At 30.8% G+C, this 26,012-nt stretch overlaps 2 protein-coding genes across 4 annotated transcripts; one reads left to right on the top strand and one right to left on the bottom strand.

Annotated features, from left to right (window-relative positions):
* The first annotated feature begins 2 nt into the window (after positions 1–2).
* Positions 3–1,554, top strand: LOC124498938 (activating signal cointegrator 1). The gene is given in 3 exon segments (XM_047062771.2): positions 3–953; positions 955–1,041; positions 1,043–1,554. Coding segments are annotated over 3 exon segments (1,365 nt in total). The 5' UTR covers positions 3–107; the 3' UTR covers positions 1,475–1,554.
* LOC124497551 (uncharacterized) lies at positions 1,460–25,667 on the bottom strand. 3 transcript variants are annotated; one of them, XM_075728565.1, is made up of 6 exons: positions 25,057–25,667; positions 23,133–23,549; positions 12,304–12,679; positions 8,987–9,332; positions 5,367–5,560; positions 1,460–4,053 (listed from the first exon to the last, which is right to left on the bottom strand). In XM_075728565.1, exons 2-6 carry the CDS (start codon positions 23,402–23,404, stop codon positions 1,855–1,857), a joined length of 3,387 nt encoding a protein of 1,128 aa, XP_075584680.1. In that variant the 5' UTR covers positions 23,405–23,549; positions 25,057–25,667; the 3' UTR covers positions 1,460–1,854. The 3 variants fall into 3 exon arrangements, with proteins under 3 accessions (XP_075584680.1, XP_075584681.1, XP_075584682.1); XM_075728566.1 differs by lacking the exon at positions 25,057–25,667 and adding an exon at positions 23,621–24,361; XM_075728567.1 differs by lacking the exons at positions 23,133–23,549; positions 25,057–25,667 and having other exon boundaries at positions 1,460–2,168; positions 2,244–4,053; positions 12,304–14,335.
* Between the last annotated feature and the right edge of the window lie 345 nt (positions 25,668–26,012).

Here is a 26,012-nt window from a genome sequence, read left to right as displayed (position 1 = left end):
GGATCGTATTAGACTATTGTTTGATGTGATCATCGAAATATAATAATGATTCTCATCACCATTTGATTTGTGTAATTCGATAATTTGATAATTTTGTATACAATAAAATGAAAAACAAAAAGAAAAATCAATTCAACCAAATTGTCGATGAATTGGGTACATTTTTGTTGGATGGTCGTCGACAATGTATGTGTGAGGCAAGCAAACATGAATTGATCAATAATTGCCTTAATTGTGGTCGTATTGTTTGTCAACAAGAAGGCAGTGGACCATGTTTTACATGTGGAACATTTGTCCTTAACAAACAAGAACGTGATCAACTATTATCCGGTTCCGATGAAGCAATACAGAAAGTGCAACAATTAGCTGATTCTGGTGCACGTTTGGATTTTATGGATCAAGTGGCCAGCTGTTTGAATACAAAAAAAAGTTTAAGAGAAATTGCTGCTTCATTGACGAACGATCCAAATCTTGATAGAGCAATTGAACATAAAAATAAACTGTTGGAATTCGATAAAAAATCTGTCGCACGATCCAAAGTATTCGATGATCAGGTCGATTATTTTACTATACAATCACAGAATTTTATCACTGAACAAAATCGTCAAGCCATTGCCAATCGTGTTGATTATATTGTTGAAAATAAATTCAATAAAATCGATAAAATTGCTATTGATTTCAATAATCTTACCGTTAGTGATTATACTGAATCAGTAATTGAAAATATTGATGATGAACACCGTAAATTGGAAGAACTGAGTACTATTACCACTGATTATGAGCTAAAACCATCATCATATTTCATCGATAATGATGATAAGACAATGGACAAGAAAAGTCTGCCTCCACCTATCTATGTTCCAAGCCAGGATACGATTGATGGTCATGACAAAAACAATGGTGGCAATAATAATAATAAAAATCGAATGAAAACCACTAATTCTAATCATTCCAGACAAATCTATCATATTGCCAAAAATGGTTTCAAAAATGAATGAATATGAACATCGTGTACAGGACACTGAAATGGCAAAGATTGAATGATCATGGTATGTGTTTGGCAATTCGTCAACCATATGCATCATTATTGGTGGCCGGTATTAAACGTTTCGAAGGCCGTACATGGTATAGTCCATTCAAAGGACGTTTATGGATTTATGCTGCACATAAAATGCCCAGCGATGAAGAAATTCAAAATGTTGAACAATTCTATAGCCATTTAGGTAATAAAAATTTTCCACGCAATTATCCAACTGATGTGATTGTTGGTTGTGTTATTATTGAAGATTGTTTACCCGAAGAAATTTATCGAAAACAATATCCTGAATGTGAAATTGAAAGCCCATATGTATTTGTTTGTGATTATCCAATTGCATTTATAAGGCCATTGCCAGTAGCTAAAAGTGGTGGCCGTCAAATATATCGATTAGAGCCAAAAATTCATCAAGCTTGTAAAGGATTACTTGGATTTTGATTATTGTTATAATCAATAATCAATCAATAAATGATGATTTATTTTTATTTTCTAAATAAATAAATTATTAAAAAAAAAAATATGGATGCAAACAAATTTTTCTTTCTTTCTTTTTTTTATGTCAAAACATAAAGACATTAATTAAATATTTATATTATATAAAATACATCAAGTGAATTGAATTCATGGCATAGTAATTTTTAGACTATTTTAAAAGAAAAAAAAATTTAACATTAGAATTCATCATATATAAGATGCAATACAAACACTGATTGCTTTTGGTCAAAATGACAAAATTATATGGACAAAAATATACAAACAAAAACACACACACAAAAATATCACTTTGAATAATGTAGAATTATAAAATCGATTCTATTCTATAATTCTGTAGTCATTACTGTTCGTTTATTGGCCGTTTGATGATGATTATGGTGGTGATTATGATGATGATGATGATTATTCATTGATGTACTACGTTTCATTGAATCACAGGTTGCTGAAACAATATATGGTGAGTTATTATTATTATTATTATTATTATTGTTGTTGTTGTTGTTGTTATTATTGTTGATTCCACCATTAGAATTATGGATTCCTGGACCGGTAGTTCCGCTATTATTATTGTTATTATTGAGAACAGAAACCGATCTAGTAATCGGATTTGCACAGGCAAATGATGTTTCAACAAGAACTGGTGATGGTGACAATGATTCACGACATGATGAATCATCTGATGGTTGAAGATTACTTTGACTACTACTTGTACTGCCACTACTAAGGCCACTACTTCCTCCATTAGGATATTTTGGACAGAATCCACCACCACCATCACTACGGCCACCATTTGTATTGGAATTATTTGTAAAACTATTACTATTTTTTAATAGATTACTTTGTGCCACAATTGAACCACTATCCAATGATTTAGTAGCCTTATGTACGATAATCGATTGTTGTTGTTGTTGATCACAGTTATTATTATTATTATTAATATTTTTCCATTGACGTGATGAATGATTAGTAGTTGTCATTGTTGTCATCATACGATTATCATTTCTATTGTTATTTAAGGCTGTGCCGGTTATATTATGAACATGATCAGCACCACTATTAACCGGTATGATTGTTATATTATTCTCATCTGGACGATTAATCAATGGTATCATATCCTCTTCATCATCTTCATTGATAATTGTCTCATTTTCAGAGCTTGATACACGGCCACCTGTTGGATCACCATTATTATTATCATCATCATTGGATCTAGATGATTCAAATGAATCATCTAGGCTTGTCTGAATTTTTTGTCCAAATGATGTTGTTGTCGTGCTACCATTTCCAATGTTACGATTGTTATTATTATGGTTGTTATTGTTGTTGAAACCATTAAGTGAAATTTTTGCCGTTGATGATTGTTGTGAATCATTTAATCCTACGCCATTACAAGTAGCACATATATCATCAGCAGCAGCAGCACCACCACCACCACCGCCATCAACAAAAACATGTTCTTTCTGTAACTCTTTTGCTTTTAAAATGTTACATTTTGCTTTATTACAGGTGATTGAATTTGAATTATTTATTTGTCGTTGAGATGTATTTGATGTCGTTGTTGTTGTGGATGTATTTAATGTTGTCGTTGTTGTTGTTGTTGTTGCTGTCACCAGTCGTACATTATTATTCATAGCATCCATGTTTGTCATTTTTTGTTTCAAAATGAGACCATTATTATTATTGCTGCTATTGTGATTAGCGTTCGAATTTAAATTCTTAACAACATTCGTAATGTTTGTTCGTTTAGAATATCGTCTGCCAAATTCCTCTTCATCATCTCCGTCATCAAAATCTGAATGATTAAAATGATGATCATTGGAAATATTGACCATTATTTCAGTCTTTTGTTCAACACTATTATTGCTAGTATTGACAATAGGATCGGCTTTTGATAGTGATTTAATCAGGCTATCAAGACGTTGTTCTGGTGATGTTTGTTCGTACGCCAACGATGATGATGTCGATGGAATCGATGTATCCGATGTGGCTGCTATTGATTTATTATTCGTCATTGTCGTTGTCGTTGTTGTTGTTGTTGTAGATGTCAAGATTTTACTATTATTATTAGCATTATGACATTTATCCGATGTCTGACTATTTGATTGTTCCATCATTTTTGAACCAATAACAACCGATTTGACCAATGGACTATTAATGGCCATAGAAGTTTTATTCATTATCGATGGACTTGTAATGGTGAAATTTGTCGATGAATTAGCTGGTATACTGGTACCAGTTGCAATAGCAGCAGCATTGGCACCATGAATCGATTTAACTGAACGACGACTAAACCTTTGTGATGGCCGTCGTTCAAAATTACGTTTACTTTCTTGTTGTGCTGTTTTCTGTTGCTGTATGATTGCCTGAAATTGTGTTCGACCGGAATAACGAAAACGTGAACCCATTCGTACGAAACTTTGTCTTGTTTTACCACGTTCAAATTGTGGTTGAGATTTTAGTCGAAAAAATGCATGATGTTCAATAGCACATTTCCATAAATGTTTCGATGTTTTTGATGTATGCTTTTAAATAAGAGAAAATAAAAATGAAAAAAACAAAAATACAAACAATTAATAAAAAATACAACAAAAAAAAAACGAAACGGCCATCATTATCTATAGATAACAAAAGGCAAAAATATATTCAAATTTCAATTCAAAAAGAAAATATTCCCTAAAAAATCATCATCATCATCACCATCATCATACAATAATAAAAAAAAGGCAACAACAACAACAACAACAACAACAATGAATTGAAGGTAAAATATTTGTACAACGACGAATATACCTAAAATGTTCAATGATGGTTGATTATTATGGTCTGCTGTATTATTTATTTGGTTAATATTTTTCTTTTCGACCTCGATTCAAATGAAGAATACAAAAACACACACACATTCTTTCAAGAAAAAAAAAATTCAATTTTTTGTCTACATGTGGGGTTATTATAGCAAAAAAAAAAAAAAAAATTCTATTTTTACTCATCGCTTGTTTTGTTTATTATCGTTGTTGCTTTGTTATATTGCTGCCCTTTATTTTGATGATAATGACCAAAAAAAAAAGAAAAAAAAACATAACCAAGTAAATTCTATTGAAAAAGAAAATCCTATTGTTATGATTATTGATGATGATGATAATGTTCGACAAGAACACACATCACATGGTGTTAAACAAGTCGTAAATTTTTTTTTCGATTTTTGATTCGTTTGTTTGTTTGTTTGTTGTTTGGATGGATGAGAAAAAAATTCAAAGAAAAAAAACGAATAAATTTTCCAAAATCTGAATCAATCGATCGATTTCGATATTTCTGAATAATAATTAATCAATCTATTGTCACACGTTGTGTGTGTGTGTGTGTTGATCTATACCGTATTTGGTGAATTATGTGTGCATATATAAATGAATAAATTAAATGTTTTTTTTTCAACAACAACAACAACAACAAAAACAAAAAACAGGAGTAGGTCAATTTAAATTTGCTGTTACAAAACATAGCCAACAACAAAAAAGGTGTGTGTGTGTGTGTGTATGAAAATAAATAAGTTACGGGTGTGCGTGTTTATATTGTATGACAGGCAAACACACACGCGTGTATTGTGTGTGTGTGTGTGGCCGCCATATAAACCGCAAAATCTGTATCGAATCTGATATGAACAACAACATTAATTTTTCTTTTTTTTCATTCTTTGTCTCTTTCTGATTGACCATAGTGACGGATGACGAATTATGATGATGATGATGAAATGGGAGTTTTTTTTGATGATAATCAAAAAAAAAAAAAAAAATGAATGGAAAAAAATGTAATGATGATCAGAAAAAAAAAGATTACTTACCAAACGAAAAACAAAGGTGTGCTCCTCATCATGGCCATCATCATCATCCTCTACAACGACCAATATCAATTTCTTTCCGCGTAGATCAAGTTTTTTGATTTTAGGCCAAAAAAATAGGCCAATTTTTGTTTTACCTTCAAACACTAATATACCGGTGGGCGTCAATCCTAAACTATATTCATTACCATCTTTACCTAAATTTTTTTTTTCGTTGTTTTGTTTTGTTTTGTTTTATGGGGGGTCGCATATGGGAAAAGATAATAAAAATAGAAAAAAAAGAAAAGAAAAGATTAAAAATTACGAATCACATCACATCATATAAAGGTAGACAATTTCAAAATTTAGATCACAATCCTTCTATGGTTTGAGGTTGAACCAAAAAAAAAAAAAAAAAAAAAAAAAAAAATAAACAACTGGACAGAACAACAAAAGGATTTTTTTTCGATTGTTACAAGATGAGCAAAAACACACAGAAGATAATAATAATGTTTGCTTTCAATTTTTTTTTTTTGATGTGGATTGAAATCACAGGCTGGTTTAGAGAATCCAAATTAGCCAAATGAATAAAAAAGAGAGGAACAAAAAATATTTTTAGAATCAACAAGTGAATACACACACACACACATAAGGTACACAAGGTCATTGTTTATCTCTTTCTTTCTCTATTTTTTTTTTTGTTTTCATCTGGTTTTAGGTCGTGATCAACATCATCATGATCATGATTATGATCAGATACATAGTGTTTTTTTTTATTTTGGTTTATTGGCCATTTGTGGAAACAACACCTTAATTCGGGTGAAATTTTTTCTGTTGTTGTTGTTGTTGTTCAGTTGTAATCAACAAGTGTGTGCTATATGTTTGAGCAGGAAAAAAAACCATGTAAATCCAATATAGATGATGATAATCTGTTTTTCATTTTTTTTTTTGATTTTCTTTTAATTCATTTTTGTTTTTAGGTTAGTAAGTACAAACCACAAAGAAAACAAAGAAAGAAAAACCAATCTTATCATCATCATTTTTATATGAAGATCGAGCACATTAGATAATAATTATAATGAGAAGAAAAAAAATATGAAACATACACACACACACATTTGCACCCTGGATAACAATAATTAAAAATCAAAATAAGAAGAAAAAAAAAACAAGATTTTGTGATTTAAATTCAATCAATCCAAGGAGAATGAAATGAAATGAAATGGACAAGAGAAAAAAAAGAGATCAATCAAAATTTGGGGTGAAAAAACAGATTTTGCTGTTGTTGTCTGCTTTCATTTTGAATTTATTATGCATCGATCGATCCACATCCAATCTATCATCATTCAGCAGGCAAGAAAAAAAAACAGTATTTCAAAATTCCCGAAACACTCAAACACACACACACTCACACACACATACACACACACCTGAGAAACACATTTCCATTTTCTATGATAATACAAAACAGCAACAAATGACTTGATAAAATTTTCTTTTTTTTCACATTTCATTCCATTTCGTTTATAGATAAAAACACACACAAACACACGAACAGCAACACATCTACAAATAATTTATTCATCATAAACTCTTCCGTGTATGGTAGTGTAGTGGACCATTGTATAGAAAAAAAAATCGATTGTCATGCGATGTTGATTTTTAACCAAAAAGATTGTCTGGTGTGTGTGTTATTGAACTTGTTTGTGTGTGTGTGTGTGTGTGTGTGACCGGAATCATATTTTTTTTACATTTTTTTTTGTTGTTTGGTGACATGTAATTTTTCTTGAAAAACATTTACTGGTGTCCATTATCAAAATAAAAAAAAAAAATATTGATTACAAGTAATCGTTGCAATAATCAACAAAATCTAAATCTGATCATCACAAATAACAATTGTGTGTGTGTGTGTGTGTGTGTGATGTTACTTTGACAACAACAATTTCCGAGCACCTGTATCATTCGAAAACAAGTAGGATCATAATAATGATGAATGGAATGTTACAAACAACAACAACAACAACAACAACAGCGGCAATGGATTTTTTTTTAGGACAACAACAAGAAAAAAACGCGTGGAAATCATCAATTTGTTATGTGAATCAAATCGATTGAATTCAAAAGAAATGAAGAAAAAAAAATGATTCAAAATTCGAAAATTTCCAAAAATCAGGATTTCCGTTCGTTATGGACTAATTGTTGTTGTTGTTGTAGTTTGTTTGTTTGTTGAATTGATTATTATTAGTGGAAAATTTCTTCTCATTTTTCACTCACAACATCGATAAAGGAGATGATGATGATGATGATCAGTTTAGTTTGATATTGGTCAAACAGCACAAGTCACGAATTCGTGTATTTGTGTACGGACATTATTATATCCACTATACTATTCTGCCACATGTTGATGATGATGATGATGACTTCCAATTAACGGTTTATATATCAAGATGATATACATCATAAATGGAATGCTAATAATAGAGCTTCATCGGTCAGTAATGGTCAAAATAAAAATAAAAAAATTCATTCCATTCCAAAGGAGAGAAACAAAAACAAAACAACCAATCAATTGGATGATGAATGTATAATGTCGACGACGACGACGACCTAATCTCGATTTCGTTTTTTTTTCATGTTTTCATCATCATTTGATGGTAATATTTAGAAATGAAAATCACCATAATTGGTAAGTAAGGTAAATACTACACACACACACACACTAAACTTAACCAGCGAATCTATTGTTTGAATAATTTTTTTTCCTATTTTCTTATCATATCACATCATTATTATCATCATCATCATCAAGGAGAAAAGACCAAAAACTATGAACTGGAGATTTTTCATTTTTAAATTTAGAAATCAATTAAATGATGATGATGATGATGTGAGATGTGGTGGTGATGATACCGAATGGCACCCAATCAAACTAGCATTAATATTTAGGATGTTTTTTTTTCATCATTTAAGAAAAAAATGGGAGCAAAAGAAATAAAAAAGAATGGTCCATTGTTCAATTTACACATTATCGATGGAACAAGAAAAAATACATTGAAAGAAGTGAAACAAAAAAAAATTCTCACAATCAATGAAAACTTGAGATTGTCAAACCGAGAGGGAAAAAACGTGGTAACGTAGCAGCAGCATACACACTTAATAATGGACCATGTGTTAATTAATATTATCAAGCAAGAAAAAAAAATGAAACGCTGTTTGACGTTATTTTCAGCCATTTTGATTATAAATAATAAATAATAATGATGGTGGTGGTCATAATAATGAATTTACACGTTCAGCAACTATAGTGTATGATAATTAAAAAATTTGTTCATCAATAATGATGATGATGATAATGATTGGCCTTAATTACAAATCAATCGAATATTGATGAAAAAAAAAATCTATTAAATTACGATATGGAAATTGTGTTATCAAAAAAGAAAGAATGAAAATATTGATTTCTTGACATGTGTGTGTGTGTGTTTATGTAGCCAATGGATTCGAGGCTATTTCTTTTGAATTTGGCTAAACATCTGCATGCATATGCGTGTGTGTGGTTCAATACCAAATTAAGCAACATCCATCGACATTGAACATTATGACATTTTAATAAAAAAATATAGAAAAAAAAATCCTACACTTACCAAGAACGGTATGCATATCGACACCATACATTTCAAGCCATTTAGCTTTATTTAGATAATTAGATTCAGCTGTTGCTGAATCCATTGATAATGCAGCTTTTAATGATTCTTTTTTATTTTCAGCAACATCATCCGGTAATATTGGCCGTAATGAACGCCATTCATCCAATATTCGTTGTTCCAATTGTTCGGTTTGGCCTGGCATAAAACGAAATTCCGAAACAAATACGAGATCATGTTCACCATTTTCACAATCACCAAATTCTGATTGTAATGAAAATGAGGCTAATGTTGCCGCTACTTCTTCGGTGCATGGTAATTTTCCGCTTAATACATCTTGTTTTAGCTAGAATTTAATTTTTTTTTGGGGGGGGGGTGAAAAAAAAGAAGAAATTTTCATCATTTTGATTTCACAATCAAACATTGTATAGAAGAAAAAAAAACGAAAAGTGACAGGTTGTTGACAAGCGATTTTTTTGTTTGTTTGCTTGTTTGATTGAAGATGGGCAAGGTTTGTTACTGTTCATTTCATCTGACATCAAATGATCAGGTGGCAAAAAAAAAAGGCATTGTTGTTGATTCGCATGAAATGTTTTTGTTTTTTGTTTTCATTGCTCACCATACAAATTGGCCAAATTCATTGAACTTTCATTGATTTTGAATCAACAGATGACTACAAGTTACAATCTCACGATCAAAAAAGAAAAAAAAATCACTGAAAAAACAGACGACTAGGAATTTTATTTTATTTTTTTTCGAAGAAAAAAAATGTGAAAAAAAAAATAATTTCACTTTTCACATGCAATCTGAGAACCACTACCCAAGAAAAACCAAAAACCGGATCAAAGAAAAAAAAAGTCAATGGCCATGACAATGAAATGGAAAAAAAAATTTTGTATCATTTCTAAAAAAAGAAAAAGAAATGAAAAATCTAAGGAATTTTTAGAATCCCAAAAAAAACTGATCAAATTCAAGAAAAACAAAACAATAAAAACAGATCAATCATGATTGGCCACCATAGTAAATGATGATGATCAAACAGCATGCGCTACACGATTGATTTGATCTGTTGTTTTGTTTGCTACACATATAAAAGCCACTTATAATGGATTTGAATTAAATTGAATTCCACGACAACAACAACAAAAAAAAAAAATTTGAATAGAAAAATTGTCAAAGAAAGATTTCAATTTTCATTCAAATTCAAGTCAAATTAAAATTTTTTTTCTCTTTTCTTCATCACACACACACACACACAAACAATTTTGGATGTTTTTATATAATGAAAAAGATGAGCACTGAAGATGAAAGAGAAACTTTTTCGTAATTCGTAATTGGATATTTCGTATTTGTGTGTTTGGAGAAAAGAAAGAAAAAAAAGCTCATCATCATCTTGTTTATAAAAAAAAAAAAAATTTCATCATAAATAATAACTTTTTTACCATTTATGTCACAGTTGTGTTAATCGAAAATTCTTTTTCATTTAGATTTAAAAAACAAAATAAAAAAAATTTAATAATTAAGATTCGGTTTCATATATGAGTGGTGTCGAATAAACATTTCATTTCATTTCTTTTTTTTTTTTTTTTTTTTTTTTTTGATTGATTGATTCTAATTAGCAAAAATAGATAAAAATAAATGAAAAACCCGAGGCGTTAAACACACACTCACACAGTTGTTAATCCAGTTATATTCAAAATTCAACAAGAGAAAACAAAAATCGATAGATAAGTTCAATGGAATGAAATTGGAAAAAAAATCAAATTTCAATCAAATCCACACACACACACACACACACACACACACATTTCAACGCGTGCCATTTTCATTTTATTTGATCGATAATTAATCTTAATCATCATCAGTTGATGATAAGAAGGAAGTGTTTTTTTTTGATTTTATCCCAGATCTAATTCTGAATGAAAAAAACAACATGGATGAATTAACAACAACAACAACAACACAACATCCCATTGACAACTGAATCATAAAAAACTCGGAAATGAAAAAGAAAAAAAAAACTTTTTCATAATTTTAGTGATGATTCACGCACCATCACCATCACCAACACCACCAACAACAACAACACATTACAAATTATCATTTATTATGATCTGAGAGAGTGGGAGAGAGAGAGAGAGAGAGAGAGAGAGAAATGAGAAAAAACCAATCGAATTTTTTTTTATTTCGAAAAAATTATTGGCTCATCAATTTTTTTTATGGATTATGATCACAACAACAGATGCTGATGCTGTTTGTAATTTCAAATAAATTTTTTTTTTCGTTGTTGTTGTCGTTTTGATTTCGAAAAAATCTTTTGTTGTTGATCAACAACAACAACAACAACAACAAAAACAATGTGAATGTGAAATGTGGAAAAATCCACAAAAAAAGGAAAAAAAATCAAGGCGTCGGTTATGGATGGTCAAGTTGTTGTTTGTGAATTTTTTTATTTTCGTTGAAAAAGAACAAAAAAGAAACATGACAATTTGACTAACAAGACAAACATTCTCTCTCTCTCTATCTCTCGTGTTCGTTTGAAACAATACCAAAAATTCAATCAATTCAAGGACTAGCTTGTTGTTGTTGTTGTTGTTGTCGGGGCTGTGTTGTTTTATACTAATGTTCACAATCATTACAAAATTAAAGCAGCCAAGAACGATGATGATGATGATGATGAAAAATAAAATCAAATCTAATCGAATTTGATGACGATGTTAATAATAATTTTAAACATTGACCGATAATCGATTTATGGTCAATTACAGAGAGCAGAAAGAATGAAAAAAACTAGATGAAATGAATAAATAATAATGAAAATAAAGCTTGAAATGCTTGCACAAATATTCACTCATCAATCAATCAAATGGGCCATTTGTGTGTCGACAATTCATGAACCATTACAAACATTGATCAAACAAAATCGATCAAACAAAACAAACAAATAGATTCTCCTTCCTGAATGATTATTTGATCAAAATTACAAAACAAAAAAAAAAAAACAAACGGGAAAAAAATTTCAATTCTCAAATAATCGAATATTCTAAACACACAGCATTTTTTTTAGCTACTTTTAACTGTGTGGCCATCAAACGATCATCAAAAAAAAAATTTCATCTGACATTGACAAGGTCGAAATTTTTTTAAAAAAATGGCCAAGGTTCTAGGGCCTCTTCAAAACTTGTTTTCAGGCATCGACAGGTTGTCGATGATGATGATGATGATAATATTGATTGAAGCGACGATGAAAATCATCATCATCATCAGATAGATAAATAGAGAAAAAAAATAGGTTTGCATTTTTTTTTGTTACATACCTGTAAAAAGAATAGATATCGGCTATATTCATCACGTAATGTATTTGGATCGGAACAATAAAATTTCACTTTAAAACGAAATGTATATGGTGGACCAATTTTCACCTGTTTACGTAATTCTTTTGTATTATCTAACCAATGTAGTTGAGAATTTGTATCAGTATATTGTAAGGCAAAATAATCTGATTCAACATATAAACCAATATGATCACAAACACGGCTAAATAATTCTTCACCAAAACTTTTTTTTCTCATATATAATGTCATATCAGTACCATCCAATAATATCACTTTACAATGTAATGATCCTTTCTGTTGTCGTAGTTTTTCCTGTTCATTTTCTTGTTGATTCAATGGACGTGCACCGGTAGTACGTCTACGAAAACGTTTGGATAGAAAACGAAACATTTTGTTGTTGTTGTTGTTTGGTTGGTTGGTTGGTTGGTCAGTTGTCGTTTTCGGTTGTTGTTGTCGATGTAATCAAGTAAAATATTTGTGAAAAAAAAACGAAAAATGAAATAAGATATTATTGTTGGTGTGCAAAAGAGAATGGAAACAAAAAAGTTTGCAGGAAGTTGAGACAAAATGACAAAAAAAAAGTTTTAGTTTTCCGAAAAAAAAATGAAAATTTTTTTCTTTTTTTCTTCAAAGACAAAAAACAAAAACAAAAAAAAAATTAAACACATCAAATGACACAAAGACACACTGAAATTTTTCTATGATGATGATAATGATGACGAGGATGACAAATAAAAGAAAAAAAAAATGTGAAATTGTCTTTGGATTTCTTCTCTCATTCAGATGTGTGGATTACGATAATGACAACTATATGATGATATGATACAGAGAGACAAGCGCAAAAAAAACGATTAAATTTTTTTGATTAAAATATTAATCCAAATATAAAAAAAATGGTGACCATGGTAACGACAACAACAACCACCACCACCACAATGACATTTAAAGAGAAAGAATTTTGTTTTTTTTTTTCGAAACAAGAGCACATATACACATACAAACAGTTGATGTCAATTCAACAAGTGGTAATCATCATCAACATGATGTCAATGATTATTGATCAGGATTCAAATTACTATTTGTAGAGATTGATGATCATCATTTGTTGACATTAGAACACTTGAGATCATTATTATTATTGTATGCAAGTACCAGGTGATTTAGATCAATTTTTTTTTCTTTTTTTTTTTTGGATGTTGACAACACAACAACATTTATATTGCACATATGTGTGGTTTATGTGTGTAGGTAAATGGAAAAATTTATAACCATCGACCATTTATTGGTATGATCATCGTGGTAAAAAAAAAATGCGGCACAAAATAAAACCAGATATCAGGACATACAGACATACAAACGAACAGCCCAGTGAGACAAACAAACATCGATAAGATGTCAACAACAACAACAAAAATGGTCAATGTCACATCTTTACATTGAATTTATTGCTACATGGATGAATATGGTTTTTTTTTCGGGAAAAAAAAACAAATTCCTGGCAAATATCAAATAGGCACGCACGCACACACTGAAACAAGTAAACAAACAAACAGAAATGTAACAGTTGGTTTCAAGTTGTTTTTTTTTTAATCATTAAGATTATCACATTCAACAGGTGGATTGTCATTTAATCAATAAATGTAGACAAAAAAAAAGTTCATATTTCAGATGTTCAAATGGGGAATTGTTGAATTGTTTCGTTGTTTTGTTTTCAATGAATTTATAACAGTGGACAATCAAATTGAATGGGTTACGAAAATTTCATTCATTCATTCACATACGGATCGAATGGCAAAACAACAACAACAACAACAACAACAACGATGATAATGATGACTGGCTTCAATTTGTGTGTGTGTGTGTTCATGAAACTTTTTTTGGCTCTTTTTTTCCAACTTCTCAACAACAACAACAACAACACACACACACTATGCATTTAATGTAGTTAGGAAAGAAAGAAAGAAAAAACTCGAATCTCAAAATTCAATCTTTCTCTAAATTAGCTCAATGTGTGTGTGTGTGTGTGTGGTGTTTGCAAATGGCAAGTCTTTGCATATGCCAATGTTTTTTTTTATATTTTTTTTCCCCATTATTCATTCAACATTCACAACAAACACATAGCCTCTCTGTTTCTCTGTTTGCTGCTGTTGTTCAAGGTAACCACCACCACCACCACCACTACCGATGAACCACCAGAGGAAAAAAAATTTCAAACAAAATATAACAAGAGTGGTAGTATAAATGGCCAAAACAAGGAACAGGTATATTCAACAACAACAACAACAATGACGTAGAATGATCAAACAAGGTGTTTGCTATTTCTATTGCTGTAAAATAAAAAAGTTGAAGCAACAAGTTGTTCAACAACAACAACAACAATAACAACAACAACAGCTAAACTAAACTGCTAGATTCGCCTTATTATCATCATCATCATCATGATAAATGAAAAAAAAATGGCAGCAGCAAAACCAAATGAAATGTAAATGTATTCAGAGAAGAAAAAAAAACCCCTCGATTGATTTTTTTTTGCTGTTGTCGTTGTCATTATTGGTCACTTCCTTTTTCCCCACCTCATTCATTCACTCACTCACTCTCTATTGAACTAACCAGAAAAAAAAATTCAATTTTCAAAAAGTCAAAAGAAATGAAAAAAAATAAATAAAATCTCAGCGATTAAGTAATGGAGAAATAAAAAAAAAAATTTTGAATGGATTCAAACATCATCAAAAGTTGCTTTTTCTTATTTTTTTCACATTCTTTTTCCTTGAAAATTCTTTTTCAAAACATCAACATCATGTGATGATGATGATGATGACAAATACACACAGCACACACAAGAATCATATAAGTAGCCATTTGATAATAATGATAATGATGATTGGACGTGGCTGCCTTTTTTGCATAAAAAATGGTTAAACTTTAAAGGGATATAATAATAAACATCATTAAAAATGTCCAAAATGTGAATATTTTCATTCAAATGTGTGAATGAACGCCAAAAAAAAACCGAGGTAACCGGCCCATCATCATCATCATCATCATGTTAATGGATGGACAACGAGTTTTTTTTTCATTTTTTTTATATATTAGCCAAAATTCGAGTTGTTCAAGAATCGAGTTTTCTTCTTTTGTTACCAAACATAGAAAATAACAACAACAACAACAAAAAATCTTGAATGACATGCATGTGAATGTTGGCAATACAACAAAAAAAAACCTGAAACTAACTGTGCGACATATTTATGCGTATGCGTAATGGTCATCGGACTTTTAAAGTTTTCCTGGTTTCTTCTTTTTTGTCAATCAATTTTTCTTAACCAACTGGCTATCATAATAATGATGATGATGATGTTTTGGACACACAAAAATAATCAATTATCCAAATGGATTTTTTCTGTTTCTTCTTCATCATTCACATGTCATCTCAATAAACATTTGACGTCGGAAATTGATTAATTGAAATTCACGAAATAGACCAACTGAATTGATACCATTTGGTTTATCATCATCATGCCGATAGAAAAAAAAATCAATTTATCAATCGATCAATAGCTGACTAAATATTTTGGGAAGTAAAAGAAAAAAACATTCACCAAATTGTCATGTTTTTTTACAACGAAAAAAAAAAAAAAATTTTTTTTCCTTCCTTCTTCCCTTCATTGTGGTTGTTGTTGTTCAATGATTCAAGTTGAAGTTTGATTTTTTTTTTTTAGTTTCAGTTTTTGAAAAGTAACAACCAATGATCAACAATTTTTCATTGGTTGTTGGGTTATTACTTCGATCAGAAAGAAAAAAAAATCACATCACATCTCAAAATTATTATGCTTGTGTCACTCAGTCTGTATGCCTGTCTATCAATGTGAAAAAGATCATTGTCATAATCCTCTGTTTATTAATATGATGATCATGGACTATCAGTGGATTAGAAGAAAAAAATCATGCTGATGGGGAAATGAATTTTTTTCATTTTTCCTACCACAAAACTACTACTACTACTACTACTACCAAAAGGTCAAAGTTGACCAAAGAAAACTAAAACTAAAATTGAAACAATGGTCATTTATAATTTGCAGGAAAAAAATGGATAATTAACGGGTGAAAAAGAAACAAAAATCCAATGGATTTATATGATCTGTTGTGTTGACTCGATCATCATTATTGAACTAACTAAATTCTGAATTCAAAATGATGTTTAGATGATTAGAACAACAACAACGATACATGGCAATGCCAATGTTCTATAATAAGCAAAGCAAAGAAAAAAAAAATACACTGAAGATCAATGATCGATTCTTCTCCTTCTCTCTCTCTCTTTGTTCACGTTCAATACAACAAAATCAGCAGCTCTGTACAAAAACTTACACACACACACACACAAACACAAAAGTCGATTATCTGTCAATCTGAATACATAATTAACGGGTTGCACACACATCTACATCAAAAAAAAAAACACCAAAAATGCAAACATTTTGAATATAAATTAAAATACATATGAATGAAGAAAAAAAAACATCGTCATTCTCTCTGTACAGAATGAAAAACGACAACAACAATTGATTGACGATGTAGATTTTTGCAAACATTGATCTCATAACTTTTGACAACACACAAACACAAACAAACACAAACACACACACGAACATTTTCAATCGACAATAAAAGAAAAAAAATTTTTTATATTGATCTTCAAACAAGAACAGCAACAAAAACAACCAATTTCATCATTAGCATCCAGAAAAACTGTATTTGGCGTCATATATCTACTATTCTATGACGCTAAGCGTTTTGTGAGTAACTGCAAGTTTTACACTCGCCAAGTGCTTGCACTGTGTACTGGCACTGTGTATCTACTATTCTATGACGCTAAGCGTTTTGTGAGTAACTGCAAGTTTTACACTCGCCAAGTGCTTGCACTGTGTACTGGCACTGTGTATTAACTTGGCATTTAATGCGGCGAAGCCGAGCTGGACATTCCTACTTATTTTCAGTACAAACCTAACTATTTGGTATGAGCTACTCAGTGTGTGTTGTGTGTGTGTGTGTGTCTGAGCATGCGGGAAAACTTTTGAATGCCGCTGAACAGTTCGTCCAGCTCAGAAGTAGAAGTCGCTTCCAAAGAAACGCATTCTGTGGTATGTAGCTTTGACAAAGCTTTTTTTCATTGTTCTAGCTCAGCACACTTTGCTGCAGATTTTGCATCCAATAGATGGTGCAGTCATTCAATAGAACATAGAAAGAGTTCGAATTCGAATTTTTCGAATTGATTATTGTGATAATACATGTGGCACGTGATTTTCATTTTGAGTGCCTGTGTGAGTGTGTATTTGATGATGAAATCTTGCTTGAAGACTGCATTTATTGGAATGATTTGTTCTGTGTTTTTGTTTTCATGATTTATTATCTACTCATCGCTTGGTAAGTTATTCCGGTTATTTAACCTGATTATACATAAAATACCTGATAGCTTTTTTTCATTTAAAATAAAGAAAATGGAGCATTTACGATATTGCAGAAAACCACAGCGGTCGACGATTCAATGTTGAGTGTCTTCATGCGATGAACCCACAAGGTTATCCTATAGGATCTATAGACACAAACTTGGATTAAACATTGGATCGATTATCATGTTCAGTCGCAATATTGAACCACAAAGTGGTTTGCTCAATGGCACGCGTTTATTTGTAAATAGACGCAGCATTGAAGCTCGAATATTGACAAGGAGGCTATGATTCATTTTGCAGCAAAACGATCGAGATCTTAAGCTACCATTTAAATTGGTTCGTGGACGATTTCCTGTCGTATTGGCTTTTGCTCTGACAATTAATTAATGTTTTAAGGGAAATCTTTCGATAAAATAAGTGTGTACCTTCCTACACCAGTATTGCAACATGGAATGATTTATGTGGCTTTTTGCCGCTGCAAAAATCCTAATAATCTGAAGATTTTTGTTCATGAAATTGAGGAAAATATCAACAATGACCACAGTATCTATACCAAAAATATCGTATTATTTTGATTAGCAATAATAATTATGCTGTTCGGTGTACGCAACTTTTTCAACAGTATCAGGTGCAATGCACAAGTGATGGCTGACCCTGCGGTACAAAACCGAAGGCTGGAAGCAACACGCCGTGCATAGAAACCCACCGTCAGACATGAAGCGTTAAAATTGACACCTTTGGCTGGGTACCAAGCAGGGGGGGCGGCGCAGCCGCCACACCTGCGGGTATCCAGCTATATTGACCGTCAAGGATTGATACCTTTGACTGGATACCAAGCAGGGGGGGCGGCGCAGCCGCCACACCTGCGGGTATCCAGCTATATTGACCGTCAAGGATTGATACCTTTGACTGGATACCAAGCAGGGGGGGCGGCGCAGCCGCCACACCTGCGGGTATCCAGTTATATTGACCGTCAAGGAGTCAGCCCCGCAGGGCCAGACCAGGACAGGCGCGAAGCGCCTGTTCTCGGGCTGGTATGAAATATGCTTATTATAAATGAATAGATGAATGGATCGATGCACACACACATACACACACACACAGACATTAATATCACAAAATTTGATCAACAACAACAACGACGAAAAAAAAATTCATGTTTAATATATTCAATCAATTGATTTTTTTTTTGATCAGATCGATTGATTGGTTTTTTTTTCTTCCATTCATTTTTTTTCAATCCTTTATCACTAACAGTATTATTCGGTTCATTCAGCAAAAAAAGGGGGCACCACAAAACAGCTGAACATTGGTGGTGGTGGTTGACATGCTGCCGGCCCTTATCATTATTATCGTCATCATCATCATCAATCGATCGATTGATTGATTGAAGATCAAACAACAGAAAATGGGAATTGATATTGAAAAAAAAACAGTTCAATTTATCTAAAATTGCCATTGTTATATCATTTTAGTTCAGTCATATATATATCAGGTAAAAGAATGTCAAAAAAAAAATTGATGCACCAAAATAGAAAATGATTTTCCACAATCACCACTACCACCAAATTTAAAATGTGCACACACACACACACACACAGGTGTAATGCATTATCGAAATCAAATTTCATGTCACGAGCATGTCGATCGAAACATGAAATAACAGAAAAGAAACGAAACGAAAAAAAAAACAAAAAAAAAATTGGTTCATCGATTGAATTGAATTGAAAAATTTTTTTTTTCTAAACATTCTATTTTTTAATGGACCGAATCGAATGAGATTTTTCTTTTTAGTGCAATTCTTTTTGATTACCTGTGTGTGTGTGTATATATATAAAATACAAGCCATCAATTTTGTTCACCTGATGATGATGATGATGATGAGTGCGTAAAAGAGGAGAAAAAAAATTAGGAAATTTTTTTTCTGGTAATCAATCAATCAATATCTGATTGATATTGATGATGATTGAAAAGGGGCAAAATAATAAATGAAAAAAAAACAATATATCGTTCACAGGTATATATAACAATATTGAATATTTGAAAAAAAAATTTTTTTTTCTTGTTCCAATGCCCCATATTGTTCGATCAGTTTTTTTTTCTTCACATATTGATTTAAACCCGAACTAAAAATAATTTTTTAGGTTATGAATTTTTCATTTTTTTTGTGGGTGATTGATGTGTTCAAAAAATCAATTATCAGTTATAAAATGAATTATTGGCCATCAAACATCAATACACGCACACACACACACACACACATACACCGAGAAATGAAACATAAAAGACAGGACATTTTTCATCAAATTGAAAAAATGGAGGAAAAAAATTTTGCAATCAAATTTTTTTTCTGCTTCAGATTAATGATTCCTGGAACAAAAAAAACGAAATGAATGAAAATTGTCATTGATGATAGGTGTGTGTGTGTGTGTGTGATTGATCCTATTGTCTTGTAATTCGTTACAATTTTTGTTGTTGTTGTTGTTGTCATTAAATAGCTTGTTTTTCGTTGATAATCCATTTTGATTTATTGCCTCACACACACACACACACACGTATATAAATGAAACAAAGCAATTTTGTTATTTATGATGATAATGTCACCGAATTTGATGATTGTAACAACAACCATCATCACCATCATGATGGTGGTGGTATTGATGGCCATATATATTTATAATCGGTCATTACATTACAAATATTATAAAAAAATAGGATTAGTTTCGTTTGGATCGTTTGTGGGAAACAGAAAAAAAATGAAATGGATCAATGCAATGACCAAAAAAAAAAAAATAAATCATCAAAAAAATACGAATGTGTAAATAGCATTGAAACATTTGTGGAAACGAAAAAAAAAAGAAAAAAAACAATGGATAATTTTCATTGTAAAATCGGATCCAAGTGGATGATGATGGTGGTTGGGGAAGATTTACATTCGCACCATTATATTGTAATTTTGGCAAAGATAAAAAAAAATTTGCTGCCCCATCCTCATCATCATCAAAATCGAAACTTGTCATCACACACCATTTGGACATCATTATGTGATGGAAATTTTTTTCCCTCTTTTTTTTGGAATAAAAACTTTTTGTTTTCAATCCTAAAAATTCATAATCGATGCAAATCCCACTCATGAAACAAATACAATTATTATACACAGGATGAACAAAAATAATTGGATCGAAATTATCACGCAAAAAAAAGAAGAAAAAGGATTGTTTTTTTTCCAATTTACAAACGAATGATTAAAACACACGAATAAAATGTCATCATTGATTGGGGGGCGGAGGGAAAAACAGAAAAAGATTTCTTAGATGTAATAAATTTTAAGCCAGTTTTATTTCTGGTTCACACACAGGAGCCACCACCAAATTGTTGTATCGTGTGCGTGTGTGTTTCAACTCCATCATGATGACCATCATTCAGATTCAATGATGATGATGAGAAAAAAAACCGGAATCAATGCATGTGACTACTACTAATCTAGTTTTATTTTCTGATTTAAATTGAATTGAATTAAAACGGTATATATTTTGAATGAATAATAATAAAAAAAATTTAATGATGAATACAGGTTATGAGAAAAAAAACAGACTACTAAATGAACACGCACACACGAAACCGACGAGAACAAACCTAATGATGATGAATTCTTCTCATTTTTTTTATCCAAACGATAGCGTGACCTAGAGAGAGAGAGAGAGAGCGAACCTATGACCAACAGTACACATAAACATCATCATCACCAACATCAAGATGATGGTCAAGTGGTATTTTGGTTATGATTTTTTTTCCATCTTATTCTTCTTATCTAGTCTAGCTTTTAAGCTGTCTGTGTTTTTTTTTTTTTTTGTTGAGTCTGGATAATCGTGTTTTCATTATATAAACCACGTCATTATTCCGGTAATAAGCATTTCATCATCATCATCATAATGAATCAAAAATTTTTCAAATCACAAATTAAACGTTTGTGTGTTCATCATCAACCAAGAATAGAAACAAAGCAATGAAAATGAAACGAAATGTCAACGGAAATCTGGATGACCATTTTTTTTTATCATACACAAGTGTAATTCACAGGGTATTATTATGGAAAAAAAAATTAAGATCATCATCATTGTGATGAAATGCTTCCTGGAAAGATTTATAACAATAGAATTTTTGAAGCAAAATGAAAAAAAACAGTACACACACACACAAATGCGGCTTATTTTTTTTTGTTGTATTCAAACAGCAACAAGTAAGAATTGTCAACATACAATGGATATATACAATACTCAACAGAAATTTTTCATCTTTTTCTCTGTGATAGAATGGATGATTCTAGGATTGATTCATTTTTTTTCTCACAGAAATATTGTTGTTGTTGATGATGATGATGATGATGAATGGATTGTGTGTGTGTGTGTGGCTGAATAATTTTGTTTCTCTCTCTCTTTTTCTCTTTGTGCACATTCATCACCATGCACAAACACAATTCATTTCAGAAATTATCAATGGTCCATCAAAATCATGTTGATGGTGGTGGTGGTGGTGGTGGTTGGTCATCATCATCGTCATCATAATAAACTACAATTTTTTTTTTGACCAATTTTCCACTTTTTTTGTTGTTGATGATGTTCATTTTTTTCAAAAAAATTTTTTCAAAAACTTGCCCATTATCATCATCATCATCATCATCAATTTTCATTCTGTTGTGGTCAAGTGAACTGAATTTTCGTCTTTTTTTTTTGTTGATAAAAATTTCATATTCAATCAAAGATTCTCTCCATCTCTATCTTTTTTCGTGATTTAATTTTGTTTTTTTTTCACATTTGAAATTTCAAAATTTGGACCTAGTTTTTTTTCTAAACAACGAAAAAAAAAAAAAACACACAGCATCAACAAATTAATCAAACTCGATCCATCCATCCATCCATCTCTCTCTCTCTACGTTATGCACTGCTATCTATGGATGCGTACACAACACACATTCATTGATTGATCAATCTAATAATTTGATATCATGGTTGACTTGGTCATTTTTATTTTTGCTTTCATTTTGAATGATGATTAGATCATCATTGCCCATTTTCACTAGATTAAATGGATTTAGCTATGATGATGATCATCATCATCATCAAATTTCTAATGTTTTTGACAACAACGGACAAAAAACGATGGCAAAAAGGAGGGAATTTCTTCATTTTTCACTTCAAAAAAAAAATTTCAGAATCATCAACATCATCGGATCGGATGGGAAGATAATCATCCAGAAAAATTCATTGATTATTCGAATTGGAAATAAAAAAAAAACTTTGTAACTCATTATTCAAAGAAAAGAAATAAAAAAAAAGGCAAAAGCAAAATAAAAATCCTACTTACAAATCTAAATTTTTGACTAGTTCGTTTTGTTGTTGTTGTTGTTGTTGCTGCTGCTGCTGTTTCTGTTGTTGTCGTTGTTCATCAATATCGGTACGGCGATAATTATCCACCGACAATAATGATTGATGATTATTTTCATTGATTTTCGTCGTCGTCGTCGTCGTTGTTGTTGTTTTTGAATATGATTTTCGTTTCGATATCGATGTGGATGTATTATTAGATGATGATGATGATGATGAAAATGGATATCGTTTTGTAAACGAATCAAACATTTTTTATGCTGTTACTGATTTTTTTTTTTGATCAATCGTTCGAAACAGACGTAAAAAACAGACACAATTGTTTGTCATGTAAATTAATTGAATAAAATGTCGATTTCGATTTCATCATATCATCGTTGTATTGAAAACGAGAAACCTGTATAAATAAATAAATGAAATGGTAAAAAAAAAATGAAATTTTTCATGAAAAATACAAAAAAATACAACCATTTGCACACAGACACACACAAAGACAAATAAATCAAAAAAAAGAGAAGAAAATTTAAATATAATGACGATGACACAATGACAACAACGAAACAAAAAAAAAAACAAAGAAAAAACAAAGAAAACAAAATTATCATGATGAAATTCGAAAAAAAAATTCACGAATGAAGTTGTAGAGCAGGGAGGGAGGATGAGAAAATGTTTTTTTTTTTTGTTTACGAAACTTGCCGCTAATTGTTCGAAATTCGAATACATTCATGTTCACAGATGATGTTGACATTTTTTTTTGTTTGTTTGCAAAAAAAAAAATGAAGGAGAATGTCACCCGATTATTCGGTTCGTTTTGTTTTTCTCTTTTCTCAGTGTTTTTTTTTCTTTTTTCTTTTGGAAAAATAAATTTGACCACCACCACCACCACCACCATCATGATAAAAATGATGACAATGTAGTAGAGTCGTTTGTTGTTGTTGCTGTATGATTAATCTCTGGTGGTTTTTCTTTTTCTTTTCGAAAAAAAAATCTGTTAATTACAAGTTGTGTTTTAATGTGCTCACAGCAGCACATAGTCGCCGAATGAAAAAAAAACCAGGTAAGATCCAAAAATATCTCACTCATAACCAACTTAATTTTCTTTTTTTTCTAGTAAACCGAAAAAAAAATTATTAAATTGAAAATGATCAACAAAATCCAGAAACAAATGGACATTGTCGTGGTCTCAATCATGATCTCAATTACATCATCATCATCATCACCAGCATTCATGAATGCTGGCGATGATCAATTTCGTTGTAGCACGCGAAAGACACTGGATTTTTTTTTTGGTGTTAAAATTTTTTTTTAAAATTATGATGGCAAAGTGTGTGTGCGCTGATGATAATAATCATTAATCGGAACAGCAGATATTCAGATCCATTCAATCGCCAAACACAAACACAGCATGACTAGATTGAATCTAGATTTTCAATCAAATATAAAGAGAAACCGTTATATATCACCATATCATCAATTGATGTAGTTATGTGGTGGCCACCACATTTATTTATCAGCCACATATCACAACAAGCAGATAATTTATTCCTCAATCATTCTCTAGCTTTCTCTCTATTTGGGCCTTTCATTTTTTTTTTTTTTTTGATGAAAAAAATTTTGAAAAAACAAAATTAAAACGAAAAATCTTGTGGCTGAACTCGATTCGTAACAAAAAAAAAAAAAACAAAAAACACGATGAAATGAGAGTGTCTAATTCATTTTTAAATTTTTTTTCCAGTTTTTTTTTGAGTCAAAAATTAAAACTCAATTTGTGGTTACCAACAAACAACAAACAAACAAACAAAAATCTCATTCTATCAAGAATAAACAGTTCACAATTTTTTTTCTATTTTGGGGACAATGAACGATGATGATGTTGATCATCATCATCATCATCATCAACATACCTCCAATGATGAACAAACAAAAAAAAACCACCAATTTCCTGATGATGACAATTTCATATTTTGTTTTGTTTTTTTTTTTGTTAGAAAAAAAACCATGTCATCATCGATATATAACACTATGATTGATGATTGATTGAACCACAATACAAAACAATCAATTCGTTATTAATGATTCACTTTTACATTATGACACACATGAAAAAAAAGATGTCGGGTCATTTTTTTGATGATGATGATGATGATGATAACAATCACAAAGAGAGATTTTGATCAAAAGAATAAATGAAGATCTTGATCTTGATGATGATGATGGTGATAAAAAACATTTTAAAATTTATATGTCACACACACACACTGAAACACTGTGATTCAAGATCTTGATCCAGATTGATTTTGATTCACAAAACACAAATCATCAAAATGTTTAAAAATTTGAAATTAAAAAAAAAATTTTCAAAAAAATCATCATCATCATCATCATCACTGATGTTTTTTCAATCACTAAAGTTTCAAAGCAAAGCAACGAGAAAAAAAACCACGGATATTTCTTTTTTGGGCTGCATTGATCTAATTGAAAAGTGAACACCACCACCACCACCACCACCACGAATACAACCAACTTTATTGAGACAAAATAGAGTTGGAAAAAATAAGGAGAGCAACAGAAAGCAGAGAGAGAGGCAGCAGCAGCATATAACTTACTTATAAAATGAAGAAAATTAAAAAAAAAATGGACAGAAACAAATGAAATTAAATAAATAAACAAAAAAAAAAACAAAAAAAAACAAGAACGAAAATTTAGCATTACGTTGGTGATTAAGATTTTATATGTGGATGATGATGGCTGTGATGAACGAGAAATGATTGGTTTTTCTTCTTTTTCTTCTTCTTCATCATCATCATCATTTCATGTTCATTTAGGATCAAGTCAAAAATTGAAATGAATTTTCCAATCC

This window comes from Dermatophagoides farinae, chromosome 2 (genome assembly GCF_024713945.1).
Source record: "Dermatophagoides farinae isolate YC_2012a chromosome 2, ASM2471394v1, whole genome shotgun sequence".
In the NCBI taxonomy this organism is placed as follows: Eukaryota; Metazoa; Arthropoda; class Arachnida; order Sarcoptiformes; family Pyroglyphidae; genus Dermatophagoides; species Dermatophagoides farinae.
This window is presented reverse-complemented; position numbering and strand designations above follow the sequence as displayed.